General features: G+C 33.3%; 1 protein-coding gene across 11 annotated transcripts in view; it reads right to left on the reverse strand.

Annotated features, from left to right (window-relative positions):
• Positions 1–1,426: 1,426 nt before the first annotated feature.
• Positions 1,427–14,072, reverse strand: part of AGFG1 (ArfGAP with FG repeats 1) — a 72,465-nt gene continuing 59,819 nt past the window's right edge. For 4 of the 11 annotated variants that reach the window (XM_060151930.1, XM_060151924.1, XM_060151935.1 and 1 more), the window contains 6 exons: positions 12,418–12,497; positions 12,112–12,204; positions 7,459–7,506; positions 5,350–5,508; positions 4,377–4,468; positions 1,427–3,630 (listed from right to left, as the gene is read on the reverse strand). In XM_060151930.1, the coding sequence (XP_060007913.1) occupies positions 3,571–3,630; positions 4,377–4,468; positions 5,350–5,508; positions 7,459–7,506; positions 12,112–12,204; positions 12,418–12,497 (532 nt within the window). In that variant the 3' untranslated portion in view covers positions 1,427–3,570. The remainder of the gene's footprint in view (positions 3,631–4,376; positions 4,469–5,349; positions 5,509–7,458; positions 7,507–12,111; positions 12,205–12,417; positions 12,498–14,072) is intronic. The other 7 variants (XM_060151936.1, XM_060151928.1, XM_060151932.1 and 4 more) reach the window with 4 other exon arrangements.

Consider the following 14,072-nt stretch of genomic DNA (forward strand, 5'->3'; position numbering starts at 1 on the left):
TCTTTGTTAACTATAAGCATAGGAGAGAGAAGAAATTATTCTTCATTTTGAACTTTCTTTAGCAAGGTGTTTCAATTTTTAAATAGCTATTTGATACTCCCCCAAAACAATTTCAAAGTGGTCAGAATAGTAAATAATTCCTAAATAAACACTCATAACCAGGAGTCAGAACTTGTAATATCCCTTTTAAAAAGGAGCTATTCACTAATTTCATCATTATTGAAATACGGTCAAATAAAAAAGAAAACCCAGAAAACAGTGTTTAAAAAGTTTACAATTTCAAATGAAATTTCAATTCTCCCCACCAAGCCAACAAAAACACTTAGAAGTTCAGGGAGTAGTATATTTACCCTGAAACTAAACACTGTTGTTCCAGAAAATACAAACGTAAAGTGTAGTGTGGTCTCAGGACCCTTGAGGGTCCTCCCAAAACGCAAGGTCAAAACTATTTTCATAATACTAAAATGTTATATGTCTGTTTCACTCATGGTTCCACAAGTGCACAGTGGAGTTTTCCAGTGCCCACATGCCATGTCACATAAAAAGAACTGTCATGCAGAAGTAGTATGAGAATCCCACTGCTTCTATTAGGCCAGATATTAAACAGATGTGCAAAATGTAAAACAATGGTCTTCTAAATAACATTTGTGGAAAACAGTAATTTGTCATCAAAAAGGGTATTTATGTTAACATGTAATGGGTTTATTATCATTATATTTAAATGAATAAACATGTTTTTAAAATATCTCAGTATTAATTTCTAATACAACAAATTCTGAGCGATATAAGTTACATAAACAAAAGCTCTTTGGGGATCTTCAATAACTTAAGAGTTAATAATAGTCCTGAGACCAAACTGTTTCAGAAGTCTTGGTACTGTGACAGGAAAGCAGCCAGTTAGTTACTGCTTCCATTTTACCAATTGACAGGAACTGTACCAACGAGGACGTGTACTGGGAGCAGGGCAAGTCACAAGTAAAGAAAGCACCGATGTGCTTCTTCACATTTACAGAAAGAATTATTCGACACAAGAAAGTGATTACCTAATCTCTATTTTCACAAAAATGAGAGAAAAATATGCCTTTAAACTTATCAATGAAGTTTGTCACCCTAAAAGAAAAGAAAATTTTCTTTCCTCAGCAAACACAGGAGAGAAGACCTGATTCAACTAGTAAATCAGGAAACTCGAGTCTTCATCCTTACCACCTCTGAGTATTTTCTCCTCTTCAGTGCTCAACACAATTCTGACGGTCTGTGCAAAACCAGAAGCAAATCTGAAAGTCTAACTGAAGATTTTAATCCACATCAAATCTGGATCACTTCTTACAATAAGCATTTCAATTTCACAAGTTTTCATTTAAAGTCAACAAGAGTTCCCACTTAATTACAAACCTCAAGATTTACCCAGAAAAAATAGTCTTTAAAATTATTTTATTAACAACTGTTTAATTTACTTGTTTCTCAGATGGAAAGCCTGGGAGGTTAATTGAATAATGGCCTACAATTTTATAGCATAACTTTGTACATGAGTTGATTGGGACCCAATACAATCTAAAACACAGGAATTCAAAGACATTTCTTAAGAATTCCCTCCATGAGAAGGGGTCTGGAAGGACACCCCAAAAATGCAGACATTTCAAGTATACACCAAGACACACCCAGACCTTTGCAGCATTCATTTAATTCTAAGAGGCATACTGCTCAGAAAAGGGGCAGAGATTTCCCAATTTTCTTGCTTATCAAAATAGTTCAGATAACCATACGTTCAGCTAGATATGCACTGGACAGCAATGTTTCAAGAAGTCTGGAACTCTACACAGATTTTAATATAGTATGAAAACAACTCCTGTAGTCACCATTCGAAAAGGTATTCAACATGAATAAATAATGTTTGAGGAAACTGATGTTCACCTCTTTTAATACCAAGCTTTAGAAACAATTTAAATCATCATAAGAAAATTTTTCAAACATGTATCACATATTTATATACGTAACCTCACCTTTTCTTGATGACAAAGAGTCACAGTAATAGACAATTATCAGAAGAAGATGTAATATACTGATGCCCTCTAAGCTGGGCTGGCTGTCCCTACACTAACTGGTCTTTGACAATATATGCTCTTTTGGTCTGGGAAATCTATTAATCAAAACTTCACATAAAGACAAATGCATGAGCTCTAATGTATAGACATTGTGACTTATATGGGCTGCTCAAAGGCATTTTTTTAAAAAAAATATTACAAGTTTCTCAGTTGTGTTCTGTTTTGATGAGATTGCCAGATTATCGCTGGATGAATGAGGCATTATATAAATATTTAAACAAGTTCATTTGAATATTAACATAAAGCTATAACTAAACATTAGTATTGTTGCCTTTTTAAACAAAGTATTCTATAACTTTAAGGTAACACTGGGTTCCAGTTTCTTTCCCCCTAGAAATGAACATAAACAAATGTCCTATTAATATCAGTTTGTCCAAACAAAGAAAACTGAGGTGCAATCATGTCACAGTTAATGCATGTCTGCTTCCAATACATTCAAAGACAGTATTTAAAAAAAAAAAAAAAAATCAATAGTTAAAATAAGCCTTTTGCAGTCTGAGAATTCAAGATACTTTAAAAAATTTGTAAATACACATACATGCAAATTCTTCATATATACAAATTTTCACAAAATTAAGAAGTTGCAAAGAAATCAGAAGGATTACGGTGAATCTAACAAGCTACATTTAAATGCTTTACCACTGACATATTCCTGAACATAGCAGTTTTAATAAATTTTCTACATGGCCTTTTTATAAAATTTTCTCTTTTAGACATAAAAGTTAGTCACTAGAAGTCTTCTGAAATTCTAATTTAAGAATTCAAGATGTTCTCAATTCACTACTGATATTTAAGGCCACTTTGGTAAAGGCATTGCAGCAAGAACACAAAAACAATAGCATATTTTCTAGTATTTATTTTTTTTCACCTGCAAACTGTAGCAAAACATGATCAGCTTTATTCTGCAGACAGGTATCCCTCTACATTTTTAAAGAATTTAGGCATGTATAAATAGAAGAGCTCTTTAGAAAGGAAAAATTCAAGAATGAATAAAACCTTCCAATTCTGACTCTGTAACTTTCCAGAAGCAATGGTTAAAGTGAGTTTAGGTCATTCATTCCAAGATATATGACAGCACCTTAAAAGTGGCTGATCTATTTCCCCAGTAACATTTCTCACATAACAATGTGTTAAAGTTACAAATACTGATATGCACAAATAACTAATTTCTAAGAAAAATATGTACAGTACTGCAGCATAATGAATGTGGTATCTGCAATAACTTAATATTAGCCAATTTTTAATATACATGATACCGCTACTTTTTTTGCCAATTCACAGGTTAAAAGTTGTTACTGGAGCCCTCTGTTTTGCACATATTTCCTGGTGTTTAATACACAATGCAGGCTTTTTAAAGACTTCTCTTGTGTTTAAAGCTAAAATCAGTGAAACAAGACAACAGTGCAAGAGGCGGAGAGATGTAATGTGACCATGTAAAAGTTCGTTCCAGTAAAGTGTCTATATAAGGCTATAAGAAAGGATTGGTTGATGAGCTTCCTGTTGGAAATTGTCCTGTCGGTGCACCAGTCTAAAGGAAAACATAAGACAAAATAAATAAATAAGAGTGTGTGGAGAAAATATGAAAATATTTAATGTTATTTAATTAAACTAGATTTAATTAAATAGTATTTAGATTAGGAATTATTTCATAATTATTGGCAATCATATTTATTCATTATTGTTATTAGCAATATACTGTAATAAAGCGATAGGTATCAGGCACTGTGTTGTGCCTATTTATATCCATTATTTCATATAATTCTCATAATAGATTCTAAGAAGGGACCTGGCCCTAAGAAAATGCATTTATGATTCAAACCAAACCTGACTCCAGGATTCCTTTTTCACATTGTTCACTAAATCTACAGCCTCTCATAAAGCATTATTTTGACTAGAAAGCAGACAAGTTTCATGTCTAAAATAGCTTATTAACTGTCAGTGCTTTGATTTGCAACTGATTAATGTGTTTTCTGGGGTATTTTTTTGTATTTTATTTTTTTATACAGCAGGTTCTTATTAGTTACCCATTTTATACATATTAGTGTGTACATGTCAATCCCAATCTCCCAACCAATTCATCACACCACACCCCCAGCCCGCCACTTCCCCCGCTTTAATGTGTTTTCTTAAAAAGGGATCGTGCACAATGGCTGCCTCGGATCTGTATAATCTTGCAGAATACCAAAGAGCATCTAGGAGGAATCACATCCTGCTTTTCCCAATTTGAAAACAATGCAACAACTTAGAAAGTGCTTAAAATTGCATCTCACTTACCATAAAAGGATTACTAGATACTCCAGCAGCTGCAACTTGACCAAAAGGGGTTACCACTGGCTTTGTTTGTCCAAATGCTGCAAAACCTGCACCTTGTTTAAAAAAACCCACCAATTATAACCATACCTCTGAGACAATCTGATGCTTATAAAGCTTCATAATGAGTTTCAGAAAAATTCCTACCAGAGCAACAATAATAAAAAAAATCAATGTTAAACTGTTGAGTCTCATGCTCTTTCAAATAGCAGTTAAACTTCCACTGGCATGTCTTAAAGAACTTACATGGACTCTCCAGAAATGGTTAATTCCAGTTTGTCTCAGCTACGTAAACTGCTGACAAAGGATTTAATGAAGAGATAAGCTTGTGACTATTTGAGAAGGGCTGTGATCCAGGTATTTCAAACTTTAGCAAATGAGTGAAATGGGCTCCCCCCCCACCAAAAAAAAACAAACCCCCCCCAAAAAACCCCAAAAACAAAAACTGGTCTCTAGTGAATTTTCCTGAAAACAAGTAACAAACTCCAACCACAACACAGTCACCTATTTAGAAAATGAGTTTATGTCACCAAAAAACCCCCAAAACAACAACAAAAAACGTACACAAAATGGAACAAAAACAGTTCTCCAATGCAAAATAAACAAAAACACTCTAGGTCTATAAAGTTTCCTTTTAAAATCAAGAGGCATATTAATAACACAGAAGATATGAGAAAGACACTGGAGATTCTGAGTAAGAAGAGGTACTCTTTAGTCCCTGATTTCTCCTAAACCTATAATCTGGTCACAGAAACTACGAAATCACTCAATTTTCTGTGGCCCAAATCACCAAAGGCTTTTCTGTATTTGTGTAGTAAACATTCAGCAGATAATGCTACAGCATTCTCTAGGTAAGTCTTTTTGTCCAAACATTCATATTATGATACATAAAGGATACCTGCAGTGGACCTACAGCTAGCCAAATGTTAGATCTTACCATTGGGCTGTTGAGAAAAGGCTGTCTGCTGAGGGAAAGCTGCTTGGGCTGGGAAGGCAGGCTGCTGGAAGCTGCCACTAAAGCTGGTGGGAAGACTGTAGGGCGTGGGAGTCCCAAACCCCGCAGGCATGCTCATGGATGCCGTGCCGAAGGTCGCCGCTGGCAGGAGAAAAGAAAGGCTGGTCACTTACGAAGGGTAGGTTTTCGTATATATACGCATTCTCAAAGTTATGAAACAGACATCATTTACCTTAAAAACAGTATGATGTATTTTAAACTCCAAAACTCCCAACAAACTTAATAGTAAGTTTTAGCTCCAGTTTAACATAATCTATATTTGTTCTCCTGAAACCAATGACCAGAATGAAACTAATAAAGCTATCATTTGAAATCACAAGAAAACTTCTCAGAGTAATTATATACAGTTTGAGTCTAAACAGCAGTCTACTTTTTAAAGTCCATCATCATGCTATTCACATGTATACTCGTATATACATTTTTAAGTTTTGTTTTGCTATATGCAGTAAAATAGTCAAACATTTAATTGTATCCAGTGAATTGTCTGCTATAATGTAATATATGTGTTCCTGGAAAAACATTTAAAACCTCTGCAAAATAATTCACTATAAATAAAACTTACAGGAGAAATGGGGTCACAGGCAGGCCACTCAAAACCTATGCAGCTTTCTAACCCAAGGCAAAAAAAAGGGGTGGGGCGGGGGGCGGTCCTAATAAAAACACTAACACAATTAAACTGAAAACATATGGACTCCCATTCCTTTTTTGGAAAGTAAATGAGCACTGCTTTGGACAAGGGGTATAAGGAAGGTTAGGTTAGGACTGATGAGTTATAGAAACTGGGGCAGAGTACATAAAAATTGAACAGAAAGTGAAATAAGCATTCTTACAAGAGACAAAGAATGTAAGGTGAATGACACTGTGTCTAATAACTTCTCCATGGCTTGCCATGTCCAGCCACTATAACTCGATGGAATAAAGCATTCATTCACAAGTTGGGGAAATGCGCGTGTGAACTACAGCTATATATATACATGGTATGCTGCCATCACTCCCCCCATTTACGAATTACTTATGAACTAATTCACATTATTACATTATCATGTTATTATATTATTTATATTATGTTATTATATTATATATTATTTATATATAAACACACATAGTAGCAGAACAGTATATTACTTTTTGCTAGTGAAGATTCAAAATGGAACCTTCCAACTATATGTTGTAGGAAAAGCCTAAGTGAAATAAGAGCCAATAATGGTGCTTTTAATACAGAACACTAGAAATTACATACTGAAATATTTTCAGCATGATGCTATCAAAAAACATAACTCACTGAATTTCCTGATTTTAAGAAAAAATTACCAACTTGATTGCTGATTTAAGGCACAAGAAATTAATACTAAAAGTGCTACACATAATTATCTTTTATTTAAAAAAAAAACTAAAAATCATGTTACGGATGTTGCCCAACATAATTCTCATAATCCTAGTTTTTACAACAGTGCAATTCTCCGCAATGAACCTAATTAGATTTTCCAATTTTAAATATTACTTTTTATTATTGATAAGAAAAAAGGGGAACTAAGCCACTGGGAAGCAAGTGAATTAAAGAATAATAAGCACACTGCAAGGGAAACAGGAGGGTTTCAGAACAGACAACAATGCACTGACATAACTTTGACAAATCACTTTTTAAGAAAGCAGTATAAAGCAAAAGTTGGATACAGTTAAGCAAAACCAAACTCCATGGAATAATGTGGTAAAATGGTTTGGTGCATCGAAAAGGTGTGTCACTCAAAGTACTATGAATTCAAACTTAAGAAAAATAATTGAGAAAGCCATTAACATTCTAATGTTACCATGGAGGTAAGCAATATGCTTTTCAGTATTAAAACGTCACAGAAGATTTTCATGTAACTTTAAATATAATGTATTCCCAATGCCACACATCCATGACCACTCCATTTTAAAACATGGAAAAAACTTAATTCCACATGCAGGGATCCAGAACACCAGCAGAAGCTTCCACAAGCAGGTAGACAAATTGCCACACAAATCTAGATATTAGTTGTGGCCACCTACCAAAATGAGCGTGAGGAAACACTTGAGAATGCATTGCTCCAGAAAGGCCTTATGGAAAGCCATAAAGAGACCAATGTCAATTAACTTATGAATAGCTACTGGCAAAATAAAAGTAAATTTGTTTCATTAAAATGTTCTAAAATTAGAATATACTGTTGCAAAGTAGATAGCATAAGAATACATAATAAAGACACATCCAACAGAGTCTTTTTATTTCAACTATATTCATGACAGTAGTATTTACACTGTCTGAAATAAAGGGGAGATTAGAATACCAGAAAAACAAAATATCAAATGAAGAAACATTTAGGAAATCCATCTTTTAAACAAATAACATTTTTTTCATGTGAAGATACAATAATACCCATAAAAAGACTTTCTAGGCCTCACCACTTACACCCAAAAATGCTATTCATAGGATCATCTAAAATGATCTAGCATCTACCTTTAGCATCTAAAAATTCAAATCTAAAAAACTAAAAATAAAATAAAACTCAAATCTCGGAGAAAGCACTTGAATAATGTTTGATTGTTTTATTTATGACTCCATACATTAACTAGAAAAGCCTAATGATAACTCAAGTGAATTAAATATTACGCAGGAAAAATTATTCAATGTAGTTCATTAGAAAGGCGAGCAGCACTTTCAGTTTAAAATATGATGGCTAAAAAGAGAGAGAAAAGAAAAATACATCTTGTGCAGATCTTACCTGGCATGACTGAGCTCAGACAGGTTACATATAAATAAATGTAATTAACAGAAAACAAATTTAGGTTGTTAAGTACCAGAACTGCTGTTTTAACCATCTGGAGTGGGGTTGTTTCTAAAATATATGGCCATGCATTTTAAATTAACATACTTAACACCAACTAAATTTAGGGAAACAAGGCGACTGAGAGATTAGAGTGGTTCTGTCTCGGTTCTGTAGTTTTCTACTTACAGGATACCACAACTTCTTTAAGCCTCAGTTTCGTCATTTGCAAACAGCGGGTGGAGGGACAGGGATAGTATAATACATATCTACTTTACAAAGCTGCTGTGATTAAAAGCGCTACAGGGTAAATATCCAAGGAGTGTTATTTTTTCTTGCTAACTTAAAAAGATGTTTACAGCGTGTTCTAAATTCAACAAAAGGCTGATTGAGGGGGAAGGGTTTTGAAACAAGCTTGGTCACTTTATCTCCTTTCTTAGAGCACTTTATAAGCTCTGAGAAATCCTGCATTAATAATACTGGTTAAATTTTGTTTAACTCAGCATTTCCCATATATATTTGGGCGTAGAATCCCTTTCCATGAAGCACTGATAACACCATCTCAGGACACATGTTCTACAAAATAGGCTTTGGCAAAAACTGACTTTTAGTCCACAGTGATTGTTAACCAGTATTAATTTCTGTACCTCAATCTGCAACAATGATGCCTAGTCCTGGGCTGCTATAAAAATATTTTAGACTTGTTTTAACAACTTTTTGATAATATAATTCACATATCATACAATTTGTCCACTTAAAAGATAGAATTCAGTGTTCTTTTTTAACATTATTCACCAGGTGTACAACCATCATCACAATCTACTTTCAGAACATTTCATACCCCCCTCACTAAAAGAAATTCCATACCTATCAGCTCTCCATTTTGCCCCACCTACTTTCTATAGATTTGCCCATTCTGGACAGATTATAAATGGAATCATACATTATATGTCACTCTGTGACTAACTTCCTTTATTTAGCCTAATGTTTTCTAGGTTCATCCGTGTTGTACCACGTATCAGTACACGTCATTACTTTTTATTATCAAACAAATTCCACTGTACGGCTATACCACATTTGGTTTATTCATCCATCAGTGGATGGACACCTGGGTTGTTTCCACTTTTTGGCTATTAGGAATAATGCTGCTGTGAACATTTGTATACAAGTTTTTGTGTGGATATATGTTTCATTTACTTTCCTATGAGTGGAATGAGCGGAACCAGTGGAAACAGTGCTGGTTTAGAAGCACTCTGGGTACTAACACTAGATTAGTCATTGATTAATTTTGGACCCTTAAGGTGGGGCGGGGGGGGGGGAATCTTTTAAAATCATTTTTTCATTAAATGAATATTAGAAAATAAAGGTACTCATTCAGGGACAAAGGAGAGATTTAAGAGTTATAAGAGAATTTCCTAATAACCGAAAATTATATTAACTTTATTAATTAGATTTAAGGGCTCAAGTGCTCTGGAAAAAGAATGCTAATTATAGAATCCTAAAATAAAAAAGGTCTTAGGCCACATTGGCTAGTCTACTGAAGGTTTCTATATAACATGGTAAAAGAAAGCCCAAAAGCTTTGTAAATGCAGGAAAAAAGTTATTACTAAAGTGTGTATTTTAAGAATGAAATACATCAGTAAAACTTTTTAAATAGTTCACATTGAACTATTATCAATACCCTCTTTCAAAAGCTACCTCAAATGGAATTTAACAATACTAATATATTTAAGAACACAAAATATTTCTAAAAAACTAATATTAATTTTGATGGTATGAAAACACTGGAAATACCTAAGCACAGTGTATTTGTCAAAGTGTTATTTATATTTCAGCTTCAGCAGAAACATGCTACATAGTTAACATTTACTTTGACTTAGTCAATTCAATAATAACCTAGTAAAGATGATCAATGTGCTAAATCAAAATGGTTTATAAGGGGAAAAAATTTTTTACCTTGAAATAAAAATTTGTGGACACAGTAGGTTTACCTTTCAATAAATTTTGCTTAGGCTAATATTAAAATTATATCATCTGAACATACTTTGTACACTTTATATTATTTCACATCCCATGTAGAACCTTAACTTTAAAGGACTTTCATACTCCAAATAATTGGGGCGGGTGGGGGGGGGGGGTGGGCCCTTAGCTCTAATAACAGAACCAGTCTGGAGGTACAGTCATGAAAGGAAAATAATAGGAATGATTTACCAAGTATACAAAATAATGCAAAGACCATGCATGGTGATTTCCATCATCTAATTCTCACAACATCCCTGCCAGAGAATAGTGTTCACATTTTACAGAAAAGGACAACAATAAGGTTCTGAGGAGTTACATCAACATAACCTTGGTCAAGGTATAACTTGAGTTTCCATCCTTCAGTTGTCAAATGGGGTTATAATAGCTATAAACATCTCAACGGTATCTTGCAAATAATATATCTTCCTATCACTTTTCCTCCATTCATTAAAAAAATAATATACAGAAAGCATTTTTAGGATTACCTAGCAAGTAAATCTAAATCAGCATTTGAACACAAATCTGGCTGTACCCAAAACATACGCACTTAACTTTTCTGAGCCTCAGTTACCTCAGCTGTCAAAGAGTGATTAAAACATTTATTTGATGAGAGTTAAGAGGACTAAATGAGAAAACGTAGAAAACCCTGTGTCATGAGACATTTTATAAATTCATTCCACGAAGTCAAAATAATATGCTTAGAAACAGAAATATTACATATATCACAAGTGATGTATAAATATTTTGTCCAAAACACAACAGAAATTTGAAACAATCACTGATTATGTATATTTGGATTAAAATAAACAATTTTTAAAAATCAAATTATGTGCAAAATTCAAATAGTTATTAAACATCTACTGTGTGAGATATCAACAGATTATGACTGAAGACATTTATATGAAAAGGAAAGTTATGGTTCAAACTCCCAATATCACATATTCTCAAACCTTGCCAATGACAAAAAGATATGCTAGTAATTACCAATTCTAAATGGTGCAGATTTATTGTGATGTTACAAACACCTTATTCTCTCAAAATATCACATCAACAAAGGCTATAACTGAAGTTCAAAGCTTTAGTTGTAAAATTATCTAAATCTAAAAACAGAACTGACAAATTCAGTTTAATGGGTATTGGGCCATACCACATGCACCTGCTAATATTCCAAGGTACTGGCAAATAACTCTGGTGTTCAGGGTAATAAGACAAAAATCAAAGAGGTACAATACAAGAAATATGTAGCTGGCTTACACTGTGAACCAAAAAAAGGGGGAGCGATAAAGAGGATTTTTAAAAAATTATCAGAAGAGAAAATACCCAAATGTTATACCACAAATTAAACCAGTTTCCCACAACCTAAAAAAATGTGAACACCTAAAAGAAATATGTACTACAAAAAGACCTCATTATTCAGATCTCATGTTAATAATACCCATCTATTCCTTGCAATCCCATGAAAAGGAAAAAAGCAAAAAACCTTACACATTTTTTTCTACTAAGATTGAGTTATAACCAATAATTGTGAAACCAGACCAACAAATAAGTCAGAATTACAATGTTCAAGTACCATCTCTGTCATATATTGGCTGTGGGCTTTAAGGCTTTAAGTCTCATCTCCATGCTTGGGCTTCTGCACCTGAAAAACGAAAGCTTTGAGTGGTGGGTGCTAGATAACGTCTCTGGTCCATTTTCAAATATTAAATTGAAGGATTTTATAAACTTTCAGCTACTATATGTCTTTACGGACAAAACTAATCCACTTTACAGTCACTTCACTAAGAAAGGAACCTTATTTTCTGATGCTCTTCACATGGTGTCTTTGTAATATATACCTTTTCCAAAGCTTACTGTTCTATAATTTATATTTATTTCTTACCTGTTGCTCCTCTGGCATTGGTCTGAAATGGATTTGTAGAAGATGCCACAGAAGGACCAGCAGCAGCAACAAATGGATTTGTGGAAGGTGTAGCTTTAAAAAATTATAAAATACACTATAAAATCCTAACGCATTTGTATTCAATTATTTAAAGTATTTGTTCATATATTTATGAAGATAGAAAACTAGAGCTTTCTGATAATAAACTGGTGCTTTGATTGTCTTCTGGTATCCCTACGAAAATGCGATACAATATACATTAGGGTTCTTTATAAAAACCAGTATATATATACCAGAAACACGTACCTCCAAATGGAGCAGGCACACTCGAAGAAGCAGGCTGTGTCTGTGCAGAAGCACCCGCTGGCACTGTTCCAAAAACATTACTGAAAACAAGTATTGAAAGAATTCATGTTTTGAGGGGGGAAAAAAGCAACGGTAATCTATCTACAAGGTTGCCATAAAATATGGAAACAAATAATATTGAACATATCATGTATCACATCAGTTCTCAAACTTTAAGTCTCAGAACTCATTCACATTCTAAAAAATTATTGAGAACCCCAAAGAACTTTAAGTTGCTATATTTACCAATATATATTGTACATCAATTAAAACAAATTTAAATAATTGTATTCATTTAAAAATAACAATAAAGCCATTACATGCTAACCTAAGTAGCATTTTCATAAGTAACCATATTTTCTAAAACAAAAGGAACCTAATGAGAAGAGTAACACTGATATTTTTACAAATCTCTTTAATGGCTGGCTTAATATATGATCAATCTCTTGTGATATGTTGTTTAGGTTGATGCATATGAAGAAAAACTGGCCTCACATGGTAACACAGTTGAACAAAACAGGAGAATTTTAACACCTTTTCCAGATAACTGTGGATATTTTCCTTGACATCATACAAAAAACACCAGGGATAGTTTCCTAAAGGTTAGTTGCAATAAGGAATTTGAAACCATATCAATGGACTTTTATGTAAAGTAACATCCACTAGTCTATCTTACACTTTAAATGAATCTTTTACTAACTTTATATCATTTGGAAAATAGTTGATGCAAATCTTCAAAATGTCAACATATTTCCCTATGCAAAATAAAAAAATTACAATCATTAATATCACCATCCATCTCATCAGAAAAGTAATGGGAAGTTTAATTTTAAGCCCACGGTGGCCCCTAAATTTTCCAAAATTCTACTATTTGCTTGAGAGTATGTATTTTAAGTAGTTATTTTCCTTAAAGTGACAGACTTAAAATTTCATTTTTGAGAAAATGTCTACCAAATATCGAAATCTGAATAACCATAGTTTGTCTATCAATCATACTTTCAAGAAAAAACGGTGTTCCATAAAACAAGTGGCTGGTTTATTCCACAACTCAAACAACCACACAAACTGATTTTACTCAAGACAGCTTTATACTTCAGTACATAGCAGAACTACCTGATGCATACCTTACTTCAACACACAGAAAATTAAGAAGACATATTTAAAGGTCAAGACTTAAATTCCTTTACTGCTTCATACAGCATATTCATAATAAAAACTGCATCAAAAATATTCCTAAGTAAAACTGAATGTGTGGTGGTAAGGAATATAATGACTATTAGATGACTATTTGTACAGCTTGGTGCCAAAGCTGTAAATCAATGCTAAGGCACCAGCAAGTTTTACCTGTCATAGTTTTTGCACCATCAAAACAAATGTCAATTACTGAAAACACAAATAACCCTCAGAATTATTATGAATTTAGGTTTTAACCTCACAGACCTTTTGAATGGGTCTCAGGTACTTCAAACATTCCATGGGTTACACTCTGGGGGACCACTTATGATTATAATGTAATACCAATAAACCATTTCATTACATATACCTGTCTATGTTTCCAGACTTTACGACCACATTGCTATAGTCCACTATTATATATGTGTAATGTAGACAACATT

This window comes from Lagenorhynchus albirostris, chromosome 6 (genome assembly GCF_949774975.1).
Source record: "Lagenorhynchus albirostris chromosome 6, mLagAlb1.1, whole genome shotgun sequence".
Taxonomy (NCBI): Eukaryota; Metazoa; Chordata; class Mammalia; order Artiodactyla; family Delphinidae; genus Lagenorhynchus; species Lagenorhynchus albirostris.